This window comes from Lissotriton vulgaris, chromosome 11 (genome assembly GCF_964263255.1).
Source record: "Lissotriton vulgaris chromosome 11, aLisVul1.2, whole genome shotgun sequence".
NCBI classification, from domain to species: domain Eukaryota; kingdom Metazoa; phylum Chordata; class Amphibia; order Caudata; family Salamandridae; genus Lissotriton; species Lissotriton vulgaris.
Window position 1 is genome coordinate 356,016,998 of NC_141699.1, and position 27,221 is coordinate 356,044,218.

A 27,221-nucleotide genomic window follows, 5' to 3' on the forward strand; every position below is an offset into this window, starting at 1 on the left:
GAACATTTTGAGGCCCGGTACCACTGCACCGGCTACACCATTCAAATCCGGACCCTTTTGTCTACAAGGTAAAGGCACTTGTGACTGCCTGTTTAGTAGTAAAATATAGCAATACTATGAGTTTAGTGGGGTACCTAGAGCTTTTCGTCCTGGTGCCACTGCATTTGCTGCCCTATTGAAATCATTACCCTACTGCTTGCTGAATAACTGCACTTATGACTGTCTGTTTAGTTGTAAAATAAAGCAATATTAGGTGTTTAGAGGAGTTCTGACAACTTTTGGGCCTGGTGCTAATAAGTCCCTGCCATTGAGGTGGTTCTTATAGTGAACATAGTCTGGACATGCTAAGGCCCCAGAGAATGATCTGAAGCACGAAAAGCCATGGAATTGGCAAATCACAGCCAATTGGACTGCCTCATCAGCTAAGGGCCTCACTGCACCAGTGATCTAGCCGGCTCAACCGCCCTGCATTCTCTATTAACTTTCCAGGCTGGAGATACGAACAATCTAAAAATTTGTCTGCACCAAAACCTCACCGATTCCGAGGGCCATAAAAATTCTGGCCTAATCGTTTCCAGGGCCAAGGTTCTTCCACTCTCAGAACTAGCTATTTATTTATTTGCTAGTCACAAGGGTAGCACTACTCTAGCTCCCTAAGACATTGAGTCTATCTACAATCTATTGGTGTGACTAAACGGCCACTTGATCTCATTTTGAAGGGGTCCCAAAAGGAGAGATGCTGGTAGGTCATATGTCAGAACACGATGGGGGCATGCAGTGGGACTTGGAGATCCTTCACCGCTGACTTACTGATTGAGAGTAGGGTCTTAGCAGAGAGCAAACTAAGAACCTTGTCAGGCAACACATTACCCAGATTCTTTGTCTCGCTCTGAGTGAGTATATAATAACACACAGGAGCCAAGAGGGAAGAGAAAGGTACCAATGGGATCGACCTCCACTCAGTCAAATTCAATACCAAAAGATCCCTGTACCCTGGACATTGGTTAGCATACGTCTAATAGACATGAGTACATAGTTGTCTGGATACTACACTATCTAATTCCAGACCCACCCCCTCTCTAGTTATGGTAAGGTGTATAAACTCTAATGCCTTACTGTCCACAACAAACCACTGTTTGTCACTTAAAACAGGAGATTCCGGGCAAGGTTCAACTCGACATGTCCAATGATGTCTGCCCCACTGAGACAATCCACCCACACTTTAAAAAAGTAATAAATCAAATGAAAAAAATGTGTGGCGGAGAGGAAGGCACCTCGCGGGCGAACAACCCTCGAGGAACTTGGCAGATGTTTACCAATTCTATGCCCCTTTCTCATCATCGGTTGCCATTCCTTTTCCAAGAATAAAATAGTGTCAAAAGCAAAAGGTACGTGCAGAAAGGTGCTGGACAAGAAGCTAGAGAAATAGCTTCATGGTGTGATAAAAAGAGAAGAGTGAGATAAAATCAACAGACACACCAATTGTACAAATTTATTATTAACTCTGGTGTGTGCTGGTGAAATAAAAAGGCTGGTAGCTTACTGTCGCATACCATTACCTGTCACCGACATGTTTCACTGCCCGATACATTTTTGGCAGATTCATCAGGGTTTACCACTCGGTCACCGCACCTATGTTGGACATCTTTACAGGAAACTGTCGAGTTGAAAAACAAGCCCCTCTTAAAACTAGATCTGGACCAATCTCATTTCTTTATTGTATAAAGTGTTACCTAAAAACAGTGAATCATTACCCTAAACCAGCCATGTCCTCTCATACCGGCTGGTCAGGAAAATATCCACCCTTCTGTAGATTGTGGCACCAATCTGTGAATAAACGACCTGTGGTCAGAGCATGTAAGGTCTAGCTGAACCAAATTGTAGCCCCTCTGTATATCGATGTCCAAAATAAAACATTCCCCGTATATATGTTAACCGTTCTGTTATATACAAGTTCTCACTCTCACACATGGGTATCAACTGCCTTTAACTTCAAACAAAGGGATTTGGCCATAGTTCACTTCCAGTGGCCGCCCATCACCCTGTAGAAGTCGCTATGAGCAAGAGTAAAATAGCCGGTAACTACCCTGACTCAGAAAACATAACCGTCTGTGATACTAATCGAGCGTTTAACTGTTACTAACACATGCATCAGTCTTACCGCCCCCTATTCTCCTCACCGTACAAACATGGAACCAGGACCTTATATCATCCCAGGAACGCCGCGTAGTGACTGCCAGCGCTTTATAAAGTTGCAATGATTTTGCCAAACCCGGAAAAATCTGGTCACGTGGTAGGCGGAGCATGCTCATCAAACCCTCGTCCTAAGCAGGAGCAGCGGGCGTCATCTTAGAATGGAGTGAAAAACAGTATTTTTTATGGCAGAGCCCACGATATCCAGTATCAGAGTTCTGTAAGTGTTCACTTTATAAAAACCCCCATGGAAATGCATTTATCCCTCGTTATTACTGCTAATTTCTGGACGCCTGGAATATCAATATACAGGGCACCGTTATTGGTGTTTTTCTTTTTCTACAGCGCACACAAAACGTACCCCTTACATCAATAATTTCCACCCACATCCGAAAAGAAAGCACAGGACATTGCGAATGGGGCATGTTGTTGGGAGCAGAGCATATTCATACTGAACTGAGCTCTACCAAAAAAAAATACTGTTTTTCTCTCCATTCTAAGATTGGCGCCCGCTGCTCCTGCTTAGGACGAGGGTTTGATGAGCATGCTCCGCCTACCACGTGACCGGATTGTTCCGGGTTTGGCAAAATCATTGCAACTTTAAAAAGCGCTGGCAGTCACTATGCGGCGTTCCTGGATGATATAAGGTCCTGGTTCCATGTTTGTACGGTGAGGAGAATAGGGGGCGGTAGGACTGATGCACGTGTTTGTAACAGTTAAACGCTCGATTAGGATCACAGACGGTTATGTTTTCTGAGTCGGGGTAGTTACCGGCTATTTTACTCTTGCTCATAGCGACTTCTACAGGGTGATGGGCGGCCACTGGAAGTGAACTATGGCCACATCCCTTTGTTTGAAGTAATGGGCAGTTGATATGCATGTGTGAGAGTGTGAACTTGTACATAACAGAACGGTTAACATATATACGGGGAATGTTTTATTTTGGACATCGATATACAGCGGGGCTACAATTTGGTTCGGCTAGACCTTATATGCTCTGACCACAGGTCGTTTATTCACAGATTGATGCCACAATCTACAGGAGGGTGGATATTTTCCTGACCAACCGGTATGAGAGGAAATGGCTGGTTTAGGGTAATAATTGTGGCTCACTGGTTAGAGGCGGCAGACCCGTAAGCAGAGGACGGCCCGGGACCAGGGTTCGATTCCCGACGCGGCAGGGTCGTGGACTAGGGTCAGCGGGCTCGATAATTCTCGCCTCGGTGCCTACTCCAGTCAGGGACCACACTCGGCAACTCTGGGCATTAGCTTGCCTCATCTTCACAACGGCCCCCCCAGACCGCCGGGGATGCTTGGTCGCACCTTAGAGATACCCATTAAGGACCATCTCTCAGGGTGAGCCAGGACGGGTTCCCCAGCGGTCGAAGCGCGGAGATACTCCTCCGGGAGTCGATTCCTAGCGCTATATAAACCCGCAATTAATTAATTAATTAACACTTTATACAATAAAGAAATGAGATTGGTCCAGATCTAGTTTTAAGTGGGGCTTGTTTTTCAACTCGACAGTTTCCTATAAAGATGTCCAACATTGGTGCGGTGACCGAGTGGTAAACCCTGATGAATCTGCCAAACATTTATCGGGCAGTGAAACATGTCGGTGACAGGTAGTGGTATGCGACAGTAAGCTACCAGCCTTTTTATTTCACCAGCACACACCAGAGTTAATAATAAAGTTGTAAAATTGGTGTGTCTGTTGATTTTATCTCACTCTTCTCTGTTTGTCACACCATGGAGCTATTTCTCTAGCTTCTTGTCCAGCACCTTTCTGCACGCACCTTTTGCTTTTGACACTATTTTCTTCTTGGAAAAGGAATGGCAACCGATGATGAGAGAAGGGCATAGAATTGGTAAACATCTGCCAAGTTCCCAGAGGGTTGTCCGCCCGTGAGGTGCCTTCCTCTCCGCCACACATTTTTTTCATTTGATTTATTACTTTTTTAAAGTGTGGGTGGATGGATTGTCTCAGTGGGGCAGACATCATTGGACATGTCGAGTTGAACCTTGCCCGGAATCTCCTGTTTTAAGTGACAAACAGTGGTTTGTTGTGGACAGTAAGGCATTAGAGTTTATACACCTTACCATAAATAGAGAGGGGGGGTGTCTGGAATTAGATAGTGTAGTATCCAGACAACTATGTACTCATGTCTATTAGACGTATGCTAACCAACGTCCAGGGTACAGAGATCTTTTGGTATTGAATCACTCTGAGTGAGGCCAGAAAATAAAAAACAGAAATAAGAGCCACGAGTGGCCAACCAGCAATTTATTGACAATCAATTGATGCCCCAATATTAACGGGAGAGATAGATAAGGTAACAGTGTCTGCATGTTTTAGGTCGCGGACTGTGGTTCCAAGGGGGATGCCCTCAAGAAAGAACAGGTAACTGGCACCAGACTGTATAAAAGTGAGGCCTGTGAACATTTGGGTACAGGGAGGACAGATAGGGTAACAGTGTCTGCATATTTGAGGGCGCGGAATTTGGTTCCAAGGGGGATGGCCTCAAGAAAGAATAGGTATCTGGTACCAGACTGGACAGAAGTCCTGCCTGGACACAGACCGTAGAAGACGAAAAAGAGGGTGAGCACGTTGAGACTATCACATGGCAAACAAAAAGGTTGCTGAGAGGATACCGAAACGCCAACACAACAATATGTTCTCTAGCTGCGAATATGCTACACAAAACACCCTGGCCTGAAAACCCCACTGGTCTCTCTAACTTGACCAATCATGAATATTATGCCGCAGTTCAATCCAATTGTTAACGCGCAAAGTACTAATACAATTGCAAATGCTTGCTTTGACTTTCGTTCACTAAGAGCAAAAAAAAACAGAAATGCTCTGGTGAATCTCACGAAGCAAAAAGTCACAATTTTACAAGGAGCAAAATATAGACATGACAACACCCACTCAAAAAAGGTTCATTTTATGAAGTTAAATGTGATATTTTATCAGTGATTCAAGTGAGCAAGAGAGATCAAAGCAAACTAACGATGGGGTAGATGAAGTGCTTAATGCAGTCCTATTAGTCGCTGTACTCTATACACACTCATAGGAAGGGTGCTGATGATGTATTACCAGAGTTTACTTTTGTTCCGGCTTGCAAAACAACACTCAGAACATTCTTTAAAGAAAAATGAAGGCTTGATCGAAATTATCAGCTAGAGTGGGTGGTATTCAAACCATGTATCAGAAATATATGCATATCAACAGAAACAGGCGTAGGAAAATAATTGTAAAGAGCATTAAATGAGTTAGAGACACAAATACAATACAGACACTCGACGAAGCAAATGTGACTCATCCTTCACAACAGAGGCAGGAATCAACAGTAGCGCAGGAGGAATAGTTTGTGGGCGCAAACTCACGAAAAAAGTAGAATTACAACTACAAAATAAAAGCGAGCCAAAACATCTGGGTGAAATCTGGCATGGCTCGCCAACCGCAAATGAAGTGCATCATATTTAGCAGGGAAAGGGCCTTAAAAGGTCATTCATCTTCAGAAATTATATTAAACATGTAACTAGTATTATATGCCATTGCACGGTAACCATGTTAAAGAGAATGCATAAGAAGTATTCAAAAAATGCTCTCTCTAAAGCCTACTTACAATGTAATAAACTGGAGGCACCATAGTTGGTATGGCTGAGTTTACAAGGAATTTTTTTAGTGCCTTACTCGCACCATACCTGGAACAAATGTGTTCCATCTCTAAGAGAAGCACTGTTCACAGTTCTCTCACTGCAAGATAATTTACTGTTGACTCTTAGAAAAGTCATGTTGTGCCATGAATTGAAAGTTGAATTACTATAACTAACAAACGAAAGGTGCTACTAACTACCTTGTCGTAACGTCTGACAAACATACTTACAATACGAAGCACCAGTGGTCGAAGGGGACCAATAGTCATAAAAAGCAAAGGAGATGCTCATCGTACATTCAGACAAAGATGCAGGATCCTATTCAACAGCAAGTTGTTGAGGAATAGTAATACAGTCATCCGTGACCGGCGAAGATATGCAGCGACCACAGACATCACTTTTATGAAAACTCAGGGGAGGAGGTGGGGTCGGTAGTGCTTGGCAAATGACACTGGTTGAACAGCCTCGCCAGCAATTGGCAGACCAAGCACGTGGCAGGCATGACCTGCTTTTTGGGTATGGAAGCTGATGGTCCTGAAGATTTGGTGCAAGAACAAAATACCTTCTGCTTTTTTACATGTAAGAGTTCTGGGAAATTAACTAAAACACACAAGATGATGGACGGAATGTTGTACAATGGCAAAACATTCACTCCCAGTCATAGATCTAGGTTTGATCCATCGTTATGTTGCTCACCAAGCCACCCCAGTTCAGACATGGCCATTTGCAAATCAGTCTTGACCCTGTGCCTCATGGGAACAGTTCAGCCCGAACTGCCAAGCCATATCTTCCCTGAACCGGAATCAAGCATCCTAGGACCGGTTTCTGGGTATCAGCCGTCTTCAGCCAGGATAGCTTGACTCCAGTGGCATAGTGAGCACGGGTCCCACGTTTGGGCATACCCTTCACTCAAGGTGAACAGCAAAACACACAAGATGATGGACGGAATGTTGCACAATGGCAAAACATTTACCCCCAGTCACAGATCTGGGTTTGATCCATCGTTATTTTGCTCACCAAGCCACCCCAGTTCAGACATGGCCATATGCAAATCAGTCTGACCCTGTGCCTCATGGGAACAGTCCACCCCGAACTGCCAAGCAATGTCTTACCTGGATCGGAATCAAGCATCCTAGGACCGGTTTCTGGCTATCAGCCGTCTTCAGCCGGGATAGCTTGATTCCAGTGGCATAATGAGCACGGGACCCACTTCTGGGCATACCCTTCCCACATAGGGTGAACAGCAAAACACACAAGATGATGGACGGAATGTTGCAAAATGGCAAAACATTCACCCCCAGTCACAGATCTGGGTTTGATCCATCGTTATTTTGCTCACCAAGCCAACCCAGTTCAGATATGGCCATATGCAAATCAGTCTTGACCCTGTGCCTCATGGGAACAGTCCAGCCCGAACTGCCAAGCCATGTCTTCCCTGGACCGGAATCAAGCATCCTAGGACCGGTTTCTGGCAATCAGCCGTCTTCAGGAAATTAACTAAGTCATTATTAATATTAGACAAAATTCCCCAGCTATCTGTTGCAGCTGTGCCACATTACATTACATTTTTTGTAAAATGCTCTCATTAAGTATTCACCTGGCGGTCTCTGATCACAGAGACTACCGATGCACCAACTGTAAAAATCGTACCAAATAGCATTCTAGACATAATTAAGGACACCCAAAGCGCTCTTCTTTTCATCTTCTCAGTAGTAATTTCTCTACAGGGTGATTGCCTTGTTGGAGGCAGTTTACATTGCTTCTTCTCTGTACCTCAGGGATTTAACTCAACAGACCCTTCTTGTACCCTCATCACAGGATCCTGGATTTCACCCAACTGTACGTGGCAAGTGTGATTAAAATATGCTTGTGATACCCATTTGAAGGGTGGGTAGGACGCTGCGTTTCTCCACTGTAAAGCTAACCAATATCGGACCACCCTCACAGCCCCCACGCAGACCCTAGTAACTAGTAAATAATAAGGGTGTTATCTATGAAAGTCTGGAACGGGAGTTGAAATCCATGTATTGATCAAACCGAAACTAGATCCTTGACCTACACCCACAAGAAGACGACACTCGCTCCTGGCTGGATGTTTGAAATTCAAACTGTCCTTGAGAGCTGGCAAGAGTCAGGCTAATGTCCTGGTGCCCGGAAAAATGAAACCATGCTGAATCCCTTGTGTTGGGACTTTGAGGAGCTACACCATGGCAAGCCTGAATGGACCTAACTTGTGTTCCCTGGTTCTTTGAATATCCTTGCTGTTAGTCCCTGGCAGCCATTACCAAGCTGGAGGAACTCTGCTGGATTGATCTGAACTGGCCGGCTGAAGAAGAGGGACGCTGAGTATTGGCAGCATCCCAAGTATCAGGGGTCAGACACTAGCCCCAGTAACACCAGTCTTTCCGAACTAGAAAATCGTCAGTTTCAATGAAGAGCAAGAGGACGTTGCAATGGAGACACAGTGCAGATGACAAAGGGCAGGCGAACTGGCTGGAACAGAAACTACTAGGTGACCTAAAACCCAGTCTCATCTTCATCACATTTACACCAAAGTGAGCCAAGGCAGATTCATACGCAAGCCTGGGATTTCTGCTTGGTGCAGACAATAATAGGGCAGTGTGGGAAAGGCATCCAATTCCACCACCACTTAGGACAATCAATCAATCAATCACGGCATTTGTATAGCGCGCTACTCACCCAGGAGGGTCTCAAGGCGCTGGGGGACGGGGGTAAGTTACTGCTCGAACAGCCAGGTCTTGAGCTGCTTCCTGAAGGAGAGATGGTCTTGGGTTCGCCGAAGGTGGGTGGGGAGGGAGTTCCAAGTCTTGGCTGCCAGGTAGGAGAAGGACCTTCCTCCGGCGGTGGCTCTGCGGATGCGTGGTACGGTGGCGAGGGCGTGGCTGGTCGATCTTAGCTGGCGGGTGGGCGTGTAGAAGGTCATGCGGTCGTTGAGGTACTTGGGGCCCAGGTCGTGGAGAGCCTTGTGTGCGTGGGTGAGGAGTCTGAACGTGATTCTCTTGCTGACGGGGAGCCTATGCAGGTCTCTCAGGTGTCCGGTGAAGTGGCTGTGTCGGGGATGTCCAGGATGAGTCGTGCAGAGGCGTTGGAGTCTTTTTTGAATTTTGGCTGTGGTTCCGGCGTAGAGGGTGTTCCCGTAGTCCAGTCGGCTGGTGACGAGTGCCTGGGTAACGGTCTTCCTGGTTTCAGTGGGGATCCATCTGAAGATCTTGCGGAGCATGCGCAGGGTGTTGAAGCACGATGACGAGACGGCGTTGACTTGTCTGGTCATCGACAGGGAGGAGTCCAGGATGAAGCCCAGGTTGCGTGCGTGGTCCGTTGGCTTGGGAGCGGTGCCCAGGGCCGGGGGCCACCAGGAGTCGTCCCAGGCGGAGGGTGATGATCCCAGGATGAGGACTTCCGTCTTGTCTGAGTTCAGTTTAAGGTGGCTGTTTTTCATCCAGTCGGCAACGTCTTTCATCCCTTCGTGTAGGCTGGCTCTGGCGGTGGTGGGGTCGTTGGTGAGGGAGAGGATCAGCTGGGTGTCGTCGGCATATGAGATGATGTTGAGGTTGTGTTGGCGTGCAATGGCTGCGAGGGGGCTCATGTAGATGTTGAAGAGTGTTGGGCTGAATGAAGATACTTGCGGTACGCCGCAGGTGGCTTCGGATCTGAACGGGGGGAGGCGGACTCTCTGGGTTCTTCCGGCGAGGAACGAGATGATCCACTCCAGTGCTTTCTCTCGGATTCCGATGTTGCTGAGGCGTTTCACTAGGGTGCGGTGGCAGACAGTATCGAACGCCGCAGAGAGGTCCAGGAGGAGGAGGGCCGCTGTTTCCCCGTTGTCGATCAGGGTTCTGATGTCGTCGGTGGCTGCGATTAGGGTGGTCTCGGTGCTGTGGTTGGCCCGAAACCCGGACTGCGAGGGGTCGAGGGATCCGTACGTCTCGAGGAAGGCGGCGAGCTGTCTGTTGACGGTCTTCTCGATGACTTTGGCCGGAAAAGGAAGGAGCGAGATGGGAAGGTAGTTCTTGAGGTCGGTGGGGTCCGCCGTTGGTTTCTTCAGGAGGGCGGTAAGCTCGGCGTGCTTCCAGCTCTCCGGGAAGGTGGCAGTGTGGAAGGAGGAGTTGATGATGTCCCGGAGATGGGGTGCGATGACTGAATCGGCATTGTTGAAGACGTGGTGGGGGCAGGGGTCGGTTGCTGATCCGGAGTGGATGGAGTTCATCGTGTGGGTGGTGTCTTCGGTGCTGATCGGGGTCCAGTTGCAGAGGGTGGTGGTGGCGGGCGTAGGTTCGGCTGTAGGGTGTGTGGTCTGTGCGTCGAAGCTGTTGTGTATGTCAGCGATCTTGCGGTGGAAGACAGCAATGGACAGCAATGTACCATTCCCTCCCAGAAGCAGATTTTCTGTGCTCTGCTCGATATCATGACTGACATTTTCCCATGCAGCACTGGGTATAAAAAGGACCAGAACCAACAACACTCAACAACCTTCGACAGATGCTCAAGTGCCCCAAACAACCCCTTATCACGGCCATCAGTCACCTGCATATGCCACCACAACCAGACTCTGCAAACACCACTTCACTCCTTTTTCTCAATCCCTCTTGTCCTTCCTATTAAATTAAACGCTGCATTAGGGTAGTTTTACAATGGTGACTACCACGTTTGCTTCTGGTTTCTCTGCTTACCGACCCTGCCCTTTGCAACACTATATCGCCACACATGTGCTACTAAACCTGCCAACAATATATACATTAAGTTGTACATCTGCCCTCGTACTTACTGCTTCCAGCACTATAAGACTTAACTTTACAAAATAAAATAGTCTTTGTGTTCGTGACTAGTAGATGCTGCAATAAATGTGCAGCATCAAAAACAAAGATCAGTAGGACAGTGCTCAAAATCTTCATAAAAGGTCAAAGGCAATTCCATTTTCACAAAGTGTTTAGGTTTTATGTACAAAATATCAAAACACTTCACTGTGATAAGTGCTCAAAAGGAACTCATGTAATCCTTATACATACCATTTAAGGAATGAAGGCTTAGCATTGTAACCAGATTTTTTTCCTCCTCCTTCAGTGAACTTATCCCTTCTGAACGTGCACACCACTGCAGTGAACTATCAGAGTCAACGGGTCTAGAACTAAAGGATATATACAATAATATGAGGCAAGGCCATTGGCTAGAAGCGAAGTTCTGTCATAATTGCAAACCCTAGTGGTAAAAATGCACAAGAAGAAGAAATGAAATACCATCCCAAAGTTGGACCCAGAGAGGAGAACCCATTGCTAGACTTGCAGAATAGGGTGCACGAAAAAAAGAACAAGAAAATAAGTACAAGGAGAAAGAGAAACCGATTAAAAAGCCAATGGAAAGAAGTAATAAAAAGACATTGGCAGACCAATTCACCCAAAACGTCTATTCGTAGAGGCCACTGCCAAAGTAAGAGAATGGGAAGAAATAGTCCAAGGAAAGAATCGAAAATGAACAGAATTGTAGACAAACACTACATCTGGAGAAAGACAGAGAGAATCACAGGGTGCAGAGAAAATACCACAGTTGAATGCAAGACTTAGACTATAAAGTACTGTTTCTTCTTAGAGTGCACAACTAGATGCATAGGAGATACGGCAGCAGAGTTGATGGCACAGCCTTATGAAGAAACAGATTTGTAGAGCACATGGATACACCAAGAGAAGAGACACAAACAGCACATTAATTGCAGGAAGTTATACTAGAAGATGGGAGTGCTATTTATCTTTTCACCGTCATGCACCAACAATGAATTCGGTCCTCTCTCAGATTGCGTTACCTTTTGCCCAGAATCAAGGGTAGTAGCAGTTCTTCTACAGAAGCACCCGATCTGCGATGGCTTGATAGGTTGTTTCCAATATATTCCTGAAACATAAAAAGTATGTATTCAGGAATGTACTCAAAATAATTATTGAAAGAAACAACAAAATAAATCACACCCAAAACATCTGACACTCCAACTGACTCATCATAAATACGAAAGGCCACATCAAACTTGACTCCCCAATCATAATTTGAATGCTACCACAAGCAATACAGCAGAGACACAAATTGACACCACAGAATGTAATACTAAACACCACAGAGTGCAATCAAAGTAGTGAAGCACAACTACCACCCACCAAAAAAGTATCATTTGTCTCCTCAAAATATCAGTTCCTTATTGTTAAAAACACTAAATTAAATCCCAAGACTGATGCCCAAAGTATTATAGACTCATTACCAGAAGAACTACATCAGACATCCAAAGCCATCAGAAAATCATTTGATACCACGTGGGCTTGTTACTCGTAACAAGGAACACTAGTGGATATGCCACATCATTAGCATATGGTCGAAGGTTCTATAAGTGAACACTAAGGAGTAGGGCATAGTGGCTGCTTGTTGTGGGAGACTCCCTCCACTTCTGGTTTATGTAAATCAGTTCCAGGAAACGGAGGTATTTCTCACATAACTGTTCCCCTCCCCTCTCATTGCTTTTGGTATGAAAGCAGCGTACAGCTGTGGGGACACAATATTAATGGTTCAGTGACAAATTACAAAACACTAGCAATATGTGACATTGATACCTGTAACAGTTTAGAGATCATTTTTTAGAGAAGGTCACCTGCATAACAGCAGTTTAATAATGGCTGAGAATTTGGAACTGACTTTTACTGATGAGGAGGTGAGCTTCCTCTTGGAAAGTGACCCTCTGTTTGACAAGACTAGCATTGGTCAGACTTTAGCCAAGTCAGAAGATTGGGACACTTTGAACACATTGAAGAGGGAGCAGGTCAAGACCGCATTACACAGGAGCAACCTCCAGAGTACTTATGTAAAAACGCGTACCCTAGGGGGTTCATAGTCACAAATAGACCACATATATTCTTGGAAGATGCCACATTCAGAGAAGAATGAGCTCAAGTTGCACAGGCACACACACGATTGGCTGATGCTAATAATTAAAACAGCGAAGTGTCTATCTGATGCCTTTGTCATTGGAATACACAAGTGTGAGAACAACTTGAACAATAAGTTACGGTATATTTAGCATTCTGTATTTACTGGACATCCCTTTATAGAGTCCCAGGAAATAAATAGCTTTTCATATTTTGGCGGGGGGGGGACTTCTTAGGGTAGAACGTATCTACTAGTCCATTCTCTGGCAAGTGGGGGGATATGGATCCAGAGTTCACAGAGGAGTACACAGTGACTGTACAGTACCTCCTTTGAGGGTGCCTCCCAATACGCATCTAAGAGACATAGCAAGGATCCCCTACTTCCCCCTCAATGGCTTCTTCACTTATGGAGGTTTTTACAGTCTTGTTGAATCATTATACCAGCCTATTGGTCTCTGGGTAGTAAGATGTGGAAAAGTGCTAGTTTACAGCACACGCATCCCACAACACTTTCAAGAGTGTGCACATTAAGTGTCTTCTTCTGTACGATCACAGTCAAGCGAAATCTGACCGAGGAGAAACTGCCAAGAATAATCCTAGCTACCACAAGGGCAGTTATGATAATATTTCAGGACACAGGCTCAAGATAGCTGGTAGCAAGATCCACCCAACAAGTATATGTTGCTGGCTGAAGTCAGGGGGTGTTCCAAGGGACCAAATAGGTTGATTTTCAACCACACAATTGTGACCCCGACCACTACGAAGGGTCTCAGAGAAGTCGAAGTCTGTCCTAAGCAAGTGGCAACTGAACACTGGCTGGCGGATCCTATTCCACTGGAGGGCGCTATACTGGGCCCAACCACACCCCGAGACATTGGTTAAGTGTACGGTGAAAGCATGGCAGCGTATTGTCAGACGAATGCAAGCACCTATGCTGTATTCACCTCTACTTCCCTTGGTTTATCATCTTAAGATGCCAGTATTACAATAAGGAGTTTTCAAAAAAACTAAAGCAAAGTTCAATGTTACCTGCTGGGGGATCTCTATTTAAATGGCATGGACATTTTTCTACATGTCAGACTGCGCCAGGGTATAAAAGAATACACTCCGTCATATCCACAAGAAACTCAGGATCTCTCTTCGCTGCATACAATATTGCGTAGCGACACCGCCTGGTATCTATGCTATATCATAGTCGATTTGCCAGTCCGGCTTCAGACCGTTGCGCTGATAGAGACAGGTGGTCTACTGATATGGGGCAGGATATAACTGATAAACAGTGGGTCTACGGCTGCAAGCAGACAGAACAGATTTCCTCAAGTAGCCGTTTACGTATTATACATTACAAATTTCTGCACCGCACCTACTACACCCCTGTTAAAATGTATAAGTACAAATTGTGCGATAACAATAAATGCAACAGATGTGGTGTGGAGGCTTCGGACCTTCTGCACCTTGCCTGGGAATGTGTCACTACACAGGCATACTGGAGACCGGTGTTTTAAGCATTAGAACAAATGAAGATTCTGCAGCTTCGGGCATCCCCTCTAGTAGCTCTACTAGGGTACACTGAGAATTAAGACGTGGTGCATCGGTGATTTGTGTCGTTTGGTCTACTGTTGCCCAAACGGCGAATAGCATGCAGATGGGGACGGGGCATGGCGCCCTAGTTTAAGGACTGGCTCAGTGATATATTTTGGCAGGAACAGACATTCACATATGCTGAGCTCCTCCCTTTAACTTTGCGCCCTAGGGATATAGGAGACCCCCTCAAGCCATATCTACTTTCACACCCCATTGATACTGCATGCACGACACATGCGCCCTGATGCAAGCAAGTCCTGCACGGCCCAGATGGCACTAGGCTCCACCGTGCACACATGCTGGATTAGAGGGTGCAGCTTCTTTTCAATCGGGCATGTTGTTTTGATGGTCTTTGGACGCTTATTATCTGTGACCAATGTTAAATAGTTTAATGCCTTCAATGAGGTTCCGGACGCTGCTATGTACTCTTATGTTGTCAATCAACTGTATAAGCATATATATACCCAAGTAATGTGTACACTATGCTGGGTTTATGTTTCATTTTCACACAAAAAAAGTCTGTCCTAGGACTTTCAGTGGACCTCAGCAACCACGAATCCATTCCTACCCACACATTCAAGGTTGATGGCTTCACAATAAAGAAGCTCATCTTTCTATGAAATCTGAATGATTATAACTTGTATAACCCAAATATCAATGATTTGTATGTAATTCTGGTCATCTTCCTTTTGTTAAGTAGTTTGTGTTAGAAATGCAACTTAGGAGTACAAACCTAATAGGATATGATTTTTAGTCACTAGCAGACAACTGCGACGCAAATTGTGCTGCATTGTTTCAATGTACACATTTATTGGTAACATTAAAAAATCTATACAAATATATAATTAAAAAAAAGGGAGTGAGGCACTCTTACTGGGCTGAACAAACTAATCATTGGCGGTCCCCCAGAAGCCAGGAACTTCGGCAACTCTGCTAGGCATCGAGAAACCAGCACCTGGTCACTTGCAGTCTTGGGCACTTCACCGGAGACGGTGCATTATGCCTCGGCCTGATGTTCTATCTCTTCATTCCAGGATTACTCCTATTCAGGAATCACCTACTCTGTGATTTTATCTTGGCAGATAGCCATTGAATCAAGTACAAATACCTCTACCATCCCTACTCCTATGAGGTCAATACCAAAAACTCAATTCATACCTATATCAGTCCTAAAACATGTTGGGACTGTCTCGATCCATGCTACCTGGGAACATTTTCATTGGAGTCAATAAGCTGATTTTACACCATAGTCTTGCTAGCTTCCATGACCTGGAAAGCATCGACCCTCTTCCCTAAAAGAGGCTTTTGGGGGAAAGACTAGGAGGAACCTGGTTAACAGTTTAAGGACCAGGTTCTAGTACATTCAACGAGACATATGTGACTATATGAGACTTGCTTTCTGGGAAAGCCCAATGGGGTCTTATATTTGGTATGCACTCTTGATTTGGACTTGCAGGCACGTCGTAAATAATCAATGTCATTGGCCCCGAAAAATGAATAATTCCCCTTGGGTTTTTAAGATTACAGATAGATAATGAATAATTTCCCATAGGTTTCTAGGGTTATAGATATGCAGATGGAGGCCCATGTTCCCTTTGGACTGGAGTAATGATGCAGCTGCCCCGTCTGCCAAACAATATTGGCAGTTTACTAATCAGGAGAAATATTCTGTTCTTGTTACTGTACCCAGTTCTGCGTGGTCTTATTTGGAAGTTCATTGGACTCCAAGTCAGCCACTTGCTACTTTTCCCAAGGGAGACAGAATGAACAGAGAAAAAAAAACAAGGACTGGATGAGACTTCTGCCCCTTTGACCACCAGGTACACAGGTTACAGATCCAGAACAGTGGAGAAGTGGAGAAGTGTGGCTCAGGGGTTAGAGGCGGCAGACCCGGAAGCTGAGATCGGCCCTGGACCAGGGTTCAATTCCCCGCCTCGACGGGGCTTGGGCTCAATAATTCCACGGACTCGATAATTCTCGCTCCGGTGCCTACTCGACTCACGGGTTTACACTCTGCGACTCTGGGCAATAGCTTGCTTAATCTCCACAACGGCCCCTCGCGGCGGGATGCCTGGCTTTCACCTTGTGGATACCCTGCCGGGGTTATCTCACAGGGGAATACCAGGACGGGTTCCCTAAGCAAGCGCTTAGATGCCTGCGATGTGGGCGGTTTGCGCTATATAAATACATGTACATTTACATTTACATTTAACAGAAGGGGCATACATTTAGGCTGGTCAAGTCCGAGATGGACATAGCCAGCTTTCAAAAAGAAAAACACCATCTTGTACAGCATGCACCAAGTCAAAATAAATCGAACTACTTACCAATCCATCTGTGATACCACATGTCCCACATGCATACATACTTAATACATGTTTCAGACATGAAAAAGGTGAGGGACCACATCCATGAGGACGGGAAGAATCTTTATTGGGGAGAGAGTTGATATAGGTGAATTCTATGACTGTAATCACACCGTCACCACCAACCTCCTCATGACCTGTGCGTGCTGAGAGTGAAGAGCATGCCCTCTCTAAGAAAGTGGTGCAACTCTGACTTCAGCAAAACAAAATACACCATGTAGAACATCCTCTGGGATTGCATTGCTGCTGAATTCCTTAAAGGACAATTTCAAGGCAGACCAAATGCTTGCAGGGCAGGAAGGAAAAGGTTTGCTGAGGAATGAAGAGACCTAACCAAGGGGGGAAAAAGCAGATTTGCTAATTTACAGGAGCGACTGGTGACACTATAGGTGTCGTGGGTGAATGTGGATGAGAGAATAAGTTTGTATGGTCGAGATTAATCAACATCACTGATTTCAGTGTAGTGAAACTTTTCCCAGGAGAAATGTGTTCTTTATCTACCTGTGGTACCCCTTCTCTTGGGTGTGGGGTCGCTCCCATTCCTTTCTTTTGAACATACCTCCAAATATAACTGCCACTCATGATCTGGTAGGTGTCACTGTCAGAGTTTGTCTGTCCTGCCATTTAAAGATCTCACCAGGGGGTATGCAATAAGGCAAATGCCCTGACAATACACGAGTTCCAGAGGCACAGGGCATCCTGGCGCACAAGTTACTACTTGTGTAACGATATATCTGTAAGAGACATTAGTTAGTGATAGATTCCTTACCTTAGAATATCCCTAGGCGTCAGACTGGATCCGGAAATGTTTGCGTATCAGTACCCTTGCGCGTCGGTAGGCGTCGTCTGCGGCTCCGCGTCCGCGTCCGCCGTCGGCGCCGTGATGACATCGTCGGAGTACTTAGACGCAGCCTCTGCGTGCTAACATCAGTTCTTAGACACAGCTTTTCCACGCCAGAAATGCTGAGCTATGCTAAAAACCAACACTGGTGCCATTGAAACTAGGGCCCTGAAAGGGGATGACCTTAACCCTAGATATTGGTTCGCAGAACGGGGAGGATGGGTGGGTCGGTGTAACAACCGGATTCTCAGGACAGGCAGCTCACCAACCGTGGCTAACCCAGTCGTCACGTAACAACACTCTTCTCAGGCCACTATTTACAAGATATCTAGAATACTCACCTGAGAAAGTGAAAAGAAGCTATTTACAAGCCTGTATAATCTAAGAAACCACTAACACCTAATGGATTCCATATCTTATCCTATAATTACCTCATCTTATATTCTTTAACGTCACCCGACGATATCTTTAACGTCACCCGACGATATCTTTAACGTCACCCGACGATATACACTAATGGGGATACTAATGGAGATTCATCTTTAAGAGTTATTTCCCCAAATGAAGTTCACACTCTCCCCTCATCATCAGTTACATTTGCAGAAGGGCATATCCCATCCTTCTGTATGTCAGCATCTGGTTAAAAGGAAAGGTTAATCTCATTCATAAAAACAACATTCAAAGATATTTATTATTAAATATTAATTCTACAATCAAGCATGACAGAATGAGCAAAAGACACATGAATTAAGTTAGCCGCTACCTATAACCTAAAAGGGGATACAAATAAATAGTTAGATGTATTCTACACTAAGCTCAGAACGCCTCACCTTAGAAGTGTGCCTTTCCATTTCAGCAGCGGAGCTGATCCCTCTCTCTCTCGCTTTGTCTTCAATGTGCTCGGTACTCTGCTCTCCCTCTATGGCTCACGAGTACACGTCTGCACCGCTACGCCTCATCTACGCTGCCATGGTTCCAGGATACTCGAACCCTCTTCTGGACTTAGTTTTTGCCACTCTTGTATGATGTCACTACAGGATTCTCAATCACTCTCTCTTCGTTTCAGGATTTCGATTAGCTGATGGTATCAATCTCTACGCACCAGCCTTTGGACCAACTTCTTCTGTCTACTGCACACGCCGCTCTCTCCCTGCTCTCTACTTGCTCCTTGATAATATAGAGCTCACTTTCTCTATGGAAAATTCCGGTATTAGGCCGACTCCCGCCGAATTCCTGTACCAGTCCCCGGTTCCCTTCGCCTTCCACAGTGGCCACCTGCGTATTGCGTCTAGAGCCGGGGAGACAAACACATTCCTTCGATAAGGGCCAGTCTTGAACGGTTCCTCTCTAGCGAACAACAGGATGAATTCTAAACACTACCTTTACCCTGCAAGCGCCTCGGACAGTCGAGGCAGAATTACAAAATGGCTCTCTAGCTTTCGGGCCTGTAGGCCCAAGAAAACGGAAAAAGGCACTAAACCCTGTCAAAGTTCATAGTTAAACCCTACAAATGAACGCAAATGCAACTAGGACTAAAATGGTAGTGGATTATAGTCACCACCGGTCTGAAAAATAGACTAAAATTACCCTGTCGCTGCAGTCGGTAAGGAATCTATTACTAACTAATGTCGTTACAAAAGTAGTAACTTGTGCATCTGTAAGAGACACGTTAGTGATAGATTTCTTACCTTAGAATAGATACCCCAGCAATAGCAACCCCGGTGGTGGGTCTGCGAACCAATAATCACACCAGAAAGTCCTGGAGGACGAAACGGCCAAAAAAGCCATCCCTCCGGACTTGGCTGTCCAGGCAATAGTGTCTTGCAAACGTGTGCAGCGAGGCCCACGTAGCGGCCTGGCAAATGACCTGCAAGGGCACTCCTCGGCCCAAGGCAGTGGTAGTCGCCGTAGCCCGAGTGGAATGAGCCCTCAGCCCAACAGGGGGTTCCTTCTTAGCCAAGGAGTAACACGCCTGGTTACACAAGATGATCCACCACGAGGTGGTCCGCTTGTGCACCGCCTTTCCCTTCTTAGCGCCCACGTAACCAACAAAGAGTTGGTCATCCACCCGGAACTGCCGTGTGCTATCCAGATAGTAAGAGAGCGCACGTTTTAGGTCCAGACGGTGGAGCCTCTCTTCCTCTTTCGAGGGATGCGGAGGCGGAAAGAAGGTGGAAAAGGGGATGGGACTGCCCGATGTGGAAGGCTGTGACTACCTTGGGCAGGAAAGAGGGCCTTGTCCGCAACACAACCTTGTCTGGATGGACCGAAAGGAAAGGAGGTTTAGAGGACAGAGCCTGGATCTCACTCACTCTCCTGGCAGAGGTGATGGAAACCAGGAAAGCAGTCTTCAGAGTAAGAAGGCGAATAGGACAGTTGTGAAGTGGCTCAAAGGGAGCACACATCAGAAAAGTAAGAACCAGGTTCAAGTCCCACTGAGGCATCAAGAAGGGAACAGGTGGAAACGTGTGTGTGATGCCTTTCAGGGATCGATCAACAACAGGGGACTTGAACAAAGAAGGTTGATCAGGCAGCCTTAGAAAGGCTGAAAGGGCAGAAAAGTAGCCCTTGATAGTGCCCAGAGCAGAGCTCTGCTGCGCAAGAGAAAGGAGGAAGAGAAGAACCTCAGAAAGAGGGGCAGAGAGAGGATCCAAAGCCTTTGCTGTGCACCATGCCACAAATCTGTTGCCAGAATGATGTTACAGACTTCAGGAGGCAAATCAAATGACCTCAACTTTAGCCGCTCAATCTCCAAGCATGTAGGTGGAGACTGGACAGGTTTGGGTGGAGGACCGTCCCCTGCTGCTGCGACAGAAGGTCCTCCTGAAGAGGCAGACGAACCGGGGGATCGATTGATATACTGAGCAGCTCGGGATACCAGTATCTTCGTGCTCAGTCCGGAGCCACAAGGATGACTTGTGCCCGGTCGCGCTTGATCTTCTTCAGCACTCTGGGCAGAAGTGGTATAGGCGGAAAGGCGTACAAAAGACCGCAACTCCACTCGCGACGAAAAGCGTCTCCGAGCGAGTGCCGCCTTGGAAATTCCAACGCGCAGAACTGATGACATTGCGCATTCTCTTCGGTGGCAAATAGAGCTAACCAAGTTCTCCCCACAGCTGAAAGAGGTCTTGCGCCACGTCCGAGTTCAGACGTCATTCGGGATCCATCATGCACCGGCGGCTGAGTTTGTCCGCCCTGGCGTTCGGAGAACCTGCCAGGTTTTGAACCACCAGGGTCACACCCTGATGGTCCAGCCACTGCCAAAGGCGCAGAGCCTCTTGGCAGAGGGTCCACGACCCCACCCCGCCCTGTTTGTTGCAGTACCACATGGCGGTGGTGTTGTCCGTGAACACCTGCACTACACTCCCCCGGACAGAGAGGAGGAATGCCTTCAGTGCTAGTCGAATCGCCCGCAGCTCCAAAAGGTTGATATGGAGCCGGGACTCCGCCGGAGACCAGAGGCCTCTGATCTCCGCCTCTCCCATGTGGCCTCCCCAACCCTGGAGGGACGCGTCCGTCACAACTACGTGCTCCGGTTGGGGAAGGGAGAGGGATCTGCCGCTGAACCAATCGCGGTCCGTGAGCCACCACTGCAGCTGTCTCGCAGTGCCCTCAGAGATCAGGACATGGTCGTCAGGTTGCCTCTGATGCTGGGCCCACTGAAACTTCAGGTCCCACTGCAGAGCCCGCATCCCCCAACGGGTGTGATGCACCAGAAGGATGCAGGAAGCCATCAGCCCCTGAAGCCGCAGCGTCAACCTGACCGAGACTCGGGATAAAGGCTGAAAGATTGGAATCAGAGCCTGTATATCCCGAACCCGCTGTTCGGGTGGGTAAACCCGAAACTGCGCCGAGTCGAATTTGAATTTGAATTTACAACAATTTATATAGCGCACTTATACCATGCGGTTTCATGGCGCTAGGAGGACGCTTAGCCAGAGGAGGGTGGTAGGTGAAGCAAGATGCTAGGATGGAAGAGCAAGGGAGAAAAGAGTCGAGAACCGCTCTAATGAAAAGGAGCTTCTGAGAGGGACACAGGTGTGACTTCGGCACATTGATGGAGAACCCCAGCTGGTGCAAGAGGTCTGCCGTTATCTGGAGGTGGCTGACGACTGTCTGGGGCGAGCCCGCCTTCAACAACCAGTCGTCGAGGTAGGGGAAGACTGAAACCCCTAACCTGCGCAGATGAGCTGCGACCACCGCCATCACCTTCGTGAACACCCGTGGGGCGCTGGTAAGGCCGAAGGGGAGAACGGTAAACTGAAAGTGCTCGTGGCCTACCGTGAACTACAGGGGATGTGGAAATAAGCGTCCTGCAAGTCCAACGCTACCATCCAGTCTCCTGAGTCCCGGACAGCTAAGAACTGAGCCAGAGTCAGCATTTTGGAATTCTCATTCTGGAGGAAGCCTTTGACGTTCCGTAGGTCCAAGATAGGGCGTAGGCCCCTTTGCCCTTCTTGGGTACCAGAAAGTAGTGGGAGTAGCAACCGCATCCTACTTCAGGCCCAGGAACGCGCTCGATGGCCCCATTGGCCAAGAGGGCCGTAACTTCCTCCTGCAGAAGTCGCAAATGATCCCCCGATATGCGGTGGTGTTGCGGTGGCATGGCTTGAGGGGTCGTCTCGAAGGGGAGGGAGTAGCCCCTTCGGACGATTTGTAGCACCCACCTGTCCGAGGTGACAGTGCGCCACTGGGAGTGGTGATGGCGAACCCTGCCCCCCACTGGCGTCACATGGGCCGAAAAGCACGGACTAGGAGGGTTTTGAGACGGATGCTGCGGGGGAGGGTGCGGACTGGCCTCGCCGTTGTCCCCGACCGCCTCCAAGCTATTTCCACTGCCGCCACCGCGCTGTATGTTAGTCTACGGTGCGTGGCTGGCAGCACGTGTGGGGGTGCCCCTTCCTTGGCCACGAAAGGAGTGAAAGGCACCCGTTTGCTGGCGCGGGCCGAGAGGCCCAAGGAGTTGGCCGTAGCCCTGGAGTCTTTAAAGCGCTCAAGCACATGGTCTGCCTTTTCGCCAAAAAGGTGACGGCCATCAAACGGCATGTCCATCAGTGTGTTCTGGATATCAGCCGAAAAGTTGGCGGATCTCAACCAGGCGTGGCGGCGAATCACCACCGTCGTTGTCATCGCTCTACCTAGTGAGTCGGTGGTATCCAGCCCACACCGGATAGAATATTTTGCTGCATCCCGGCCTTCCACAAGGGCTTGGCCGAGTTTGGCTCGTACCTCCAACGGACACTCTGGCAGCAATTCCGCGACCGTATCCCACAGAGAGTGGGTGTAGCGGCCCAAGAGGCATGCGGTGTTGGAAGACTGCAGTCCCAGACTAAGGGAGGAGAATACCTTTTTGCAGTACTGCTCATACCTCTTGGATTCCCTGTCTGGTAGAGCCGACGGGAATGCGGTCTGGGAATTTGATGCCTGGATGACCAGGCTCTTGGGGGTGGGGTGGGTGGACAGGAAACATGTGTCGCCCGGGGCCGGGCGGTGGCATCTGGCCACGTTCCTATCTACGGGCGAACCCGTAGCGGGCCTGGACCAAGTTCCCAAAAGAACGTCGGTCAAGGCTCATTAAAGGGCAGCAGAGGCTCGGCCGAGCTTGACTGCGGTTTAAGGACCTCAGTGAGGAGGTTAGTCCTCACGGTCGCGACGGGGAGCTCAAGGCCCAAGGCCTTGGCTGCCCTCATCAACACCACACTTTGGGTCGCCCCCTCCTCCGTAGCCACGGTAGGAGGTGAGACAAAGCCAGTGTCTGGTGATGTGTCCAGACCACTGGCATCCCCAAGTCCACCTGTCCAGTCCTCTTGAGACTGACACTCTCGGTCAGAGGGTCCTCAGACCCCTCCCAATACTCATCTTCACCCATCCCCTGACAGTCAGGGTTGTCAAACGATAAGGCCGGTTCATAGAAGCTAAACTCCCCAAGCGGCGTCGAAAGCGACGCCGGAACCGGAGCGAGGGAGACATCGGGGACGGCGCCGCCCAAGGACGGCGCCGGAAGTGACACCTGAGGGACCGGCGCCGGTGAGGTTGCTAGGTCAACCGGCGACGACCCGGATCCCGAAGCGGATCCAGAGGGGCCCTGCGGCGCCGGGCCAGAAGGCGCCGGCGGCGTCGGGACCAAAGCACCCGGCGGCGTCGGGGCAGAAGCCCCCGACCCGCTAGGGGCCCCAGACGGGTCCGCTGGGCCCGAAGGCGCCGTGGAACCCGTCGGGGAAGAGAGGTTCCTTATGGCCATGAGGAAGCGCTCGATCTCCCCCGGCGTCGCGTCTTGCCCAGGGACCGGAGGGTGTGGAGCAGGCTGCGACGCCCGCGACTCCGACGGAGCCGTGTGGGCGGTGTAAACCGAACCCCCCGGCCGCGTCGCGCGAGCGTCGGGGGGAGTTAGAAGAGCGATGACGTCTCTTCGACTTCTTGTGCTTACCTGACGACGACTTCGACCCGGAGGAGTGATGCCGACTCTCGGAGCTGTGATGGCTCCGACCCCGTGACCTGTGCCTCGACCTCCTGTGAGACCGGGACCTCTCGCGGCGCGGGGCCGACTGCCGGAGTTCGAGCCGCTTGCGGGACTGCTCCCGCCTAGCCTTCGAAGTCAGGGCCCGGCAGTCGAGGCAGGCCTTGTCGTCGTGGTCGACGCCGAGACAGTGGAGACACCGACTGTGAGGGTCCGTGACCGACATCAGACAGTCGCAATCCTCACACGTCTTGAAACCAGGCATCCCTAGGCACCGCCCGGAGTCGCAAGACTCAAGAAAAGATGATCAAAAGGGATCAAAAAAGACTAGTCAAAACGTGACTAAAGTACTGCTTTTTCCAGATCTGCGCTGCTGGCGTGGAAAGAAGAACTGACGTCAGCACGCAGAGGTGGCGTCTAAGTACTCTGACGACATCATCACAGCGCCGACGACGGACGCGGAGCCGCTGACGACGCCTACCGACGCGCAAGGGTACTGCTACGCAAAAATATCTGATTCCAGTCTGACGCCTGGGGATATTCTAAGGTAAGGAATCTATCACTAATGTGTCTCTTTCAGATACAGGTTCCAAGACCTCACTCGGCCCGTTTTATTGCAATACCATGTGGAGGTGATGCTATTTCTAAGTACCTGAACACACCTTCTCATGATGTAGGGCACTAAGTGAATAACCAACAACTTCAACAGGTAGATGTGGAGACGGTTCTCCGATGAAGAAGAGAGCCCTTTGATCTCCGCCTCTTAAAGATGCCCAACCCAGTAGCAATATCATTTCCTATATCGATTCTAGAAATAGCAAATGGGCTGCTTACTTCACCTGGTCACTATATAGAAGGAACTTAATTACTTTGACTGGTGCAAAAGAAAACATGCAGCCCTAACCACTTTGTTCACTTGCGACTGCATTGACCAGGAAAGGTGGATACAAAACTATAGTGATTTGACAGAAGCTGATGGAGATGGTACATAGCCGACATCTACTAGTTCTGCTGACAGATTATGGTCTTTCTTATTCTTAGGTTTATGGGTGATTAGTAAAAACTCTGCCTTCTTGGATTCAGTTTTAGGCAACCGACTGTCGTCCATTTGCATAATTTCTTCATATCTCTCTGCAGTGTGACTGGATTGTGGGTGGAAGCCATTTTTTTTATTTACTTGAGTGTCATCTGTGTATCGATGCAAATTAATTACAGTGCTTTGCAGAAGCTAGCTTACAGGCTCACCAAAGGTTTAATAAGACTGGAGAAAGGGCCAAGCATTTCAGGAGGCCACAGAAAATCTGTTCTGAATGGCAGATAACATTTCCTATTTTGACTAAATGTGGGCAGGTTGCTAAGAAGGATCTGAACCAACTTATCCAGTGTTCTCAAACCTCATTTTACTTTCCATCATTTTGAGAATGTTAGCATGGTTGTGTTGAAGGATGCAGTCCAGTCAAACAAGACCAATAGGAAGGCCTCCTCTTCATCTAGTATTAGATGAACTTCTGGCACTTTTAGAGTTGCCTTTTCTACGCTGTAGCCTTGTCCAAAGGCAGACTGGTATGGAGAAGCTAAAGCATTCTGAGCCATGCAATTGGTTATTTGAAACAGAAACATTGTTCAACAGCTTTTGCCAAGCCAAAGTAGGTTGGACACAGGTCCATAGTTCTTTAGATGTTCACGTCTGCATTAGAATTTTAGGTTTAGCATCAGCCAAGTCCTTTTGCTTTTACTAAAATTATATGTATAATATTCTTACTTAAAGCGGTTTCCGGTCATCCCTCTTCATCCATTGGTCGGTTGTTGTGTCATTCGCATGTTGCTTTCACACACCACAGCATATAGCATGGGGCGGTGGGGCAGCCTACTAAGGCACTGGTTAACTTCTGGTTGAATGGTTGCATTTTGCTCTCTCACAAGGATCACATCCACTCATAAGCTACTTCCCTTCCGGCCAGTGTTTTGTTTTTACTTTAATATTACTTTAGTGTTGCCTTCACGTTAGAACCAGAGGTGAAAGCAGAAATTCTATACCAGATGTGAATACATGCCACATTCCACGCTTTATCAGTTCCCGTCTTCTACCAATGTTGTTGTAAATTCTTTTTGAAGTGTCCTTTGTTTATCTGACTGCTGGCATTTCACAGCATAAAAGAATGCATACATTTGAAACTGTTTAGTATAAAGTTGTTATCCTTTTACTAAGTATGTAGTACACAAACCTAAACCTTCATTATGATACATGTAAATTTATCAGCGGAAAATTCTTCAGAACACATTTATTCTTGACTCAATTTTCCAAATGGTTCCTTATTGCCCTTTGCAAGGAAGAAAATCAGCCTTTATAGTGTTAAATTTGCAGTACTCGTAACACTTTAAAAATATATATATTTCCTTCTTGCTTTTTTTCATTCCTCCTTTTGTTTTTCTTTCCTTTGTTTATTTTTCTTTCCTTCTTTCTTGTTTTCTCTTGCCTTCTTTCCTTCCTTTCCATCTTTCTTTCTAGCTTTTCTTCCTATGTTCTTGCTTTCTGTCCTTATTTCTTATTTTCCCTGTTCTTTCCTTTCTTTTGCCTTTCTTTACATCATTTTACTTTTCTTCTTTTCTTTTTTCCATCTTTCTTACATTTTTTGCTTCCTTTTTCTTGCTATTCTTTTTCTTTCTTTCTAGCTTTTGTTCCTTTCACGCTTTCTTTCTTTTTGACTCATTGACTTTTGTCTTGCTTGCTTTATTTCCTGCTTTGTAAAAGGCCAGAGGCTGGTACCAATGGCAGAATGATTGTGTGTTTAGGTCTGTCTTAGCTACGACCTTTTAATTTTACTAAAAGTATGTGTATGAAATATAGTTACTTATTGGGGATTTCAGCCACACTTCATCCATTTGTCTGTAGATGTCCCATTCACATTTTTTCCATGGCACTCAACCAAGCATCTAAGGGCAATGTGTCAACCCACTTCAAGCATTGGCTGACTTCACTATGCATTACGGCATGCTGCCCATTCAAAATGAGTACATCCACACAAAATCGTTCAATTCACTGCCAGGTGTACTATGGAAATATGTGCTTGTTTTAAACCCAAAAAAACACCTTTAGTCAATTTTATTTTAGATTGACAAATACCTGGCAGCTTCCCAAAAATAACGTTTTGCAAAGACCATGACAAAACAAAATGGCTAGCTGCCAAACTCAGACCTATTGG

General features: G+C 47.3%; 1 protein-coding gene across 2 annotated transcripts in view; it reads right to left on the reverse strand.

Annotated features, from left to right (window-relative positions):
* GPAT2 (glycerol-3-phosphate acyltransferase 2, mitochondrial) overlaps positions 1 to 27,221 on the reverse strand; it is a 1,776,577-nt gene that overhangs the window by 950,831 nt on the left and 798,525 nt on the right. For both annotated transcript variants that reach the window (XM_086944751.1, XM_086944750.1), the window contains 2 exons: positions 11,669 to 11,754; positions 10,881 to 10,999 (listed from right to left, as the gene is read on the reverse strand). In XM_086944751.1, coding sequence (XP_086800877.1) covers positions 10,881 to 10,999; positions 11,669 to 11,754 — 205 coding nt within the window. The remainder of the gene's footprint in view (positions 1 to 10,880; positions 11,000 to 11,668; positions 11,755 to 27,221) is intronic.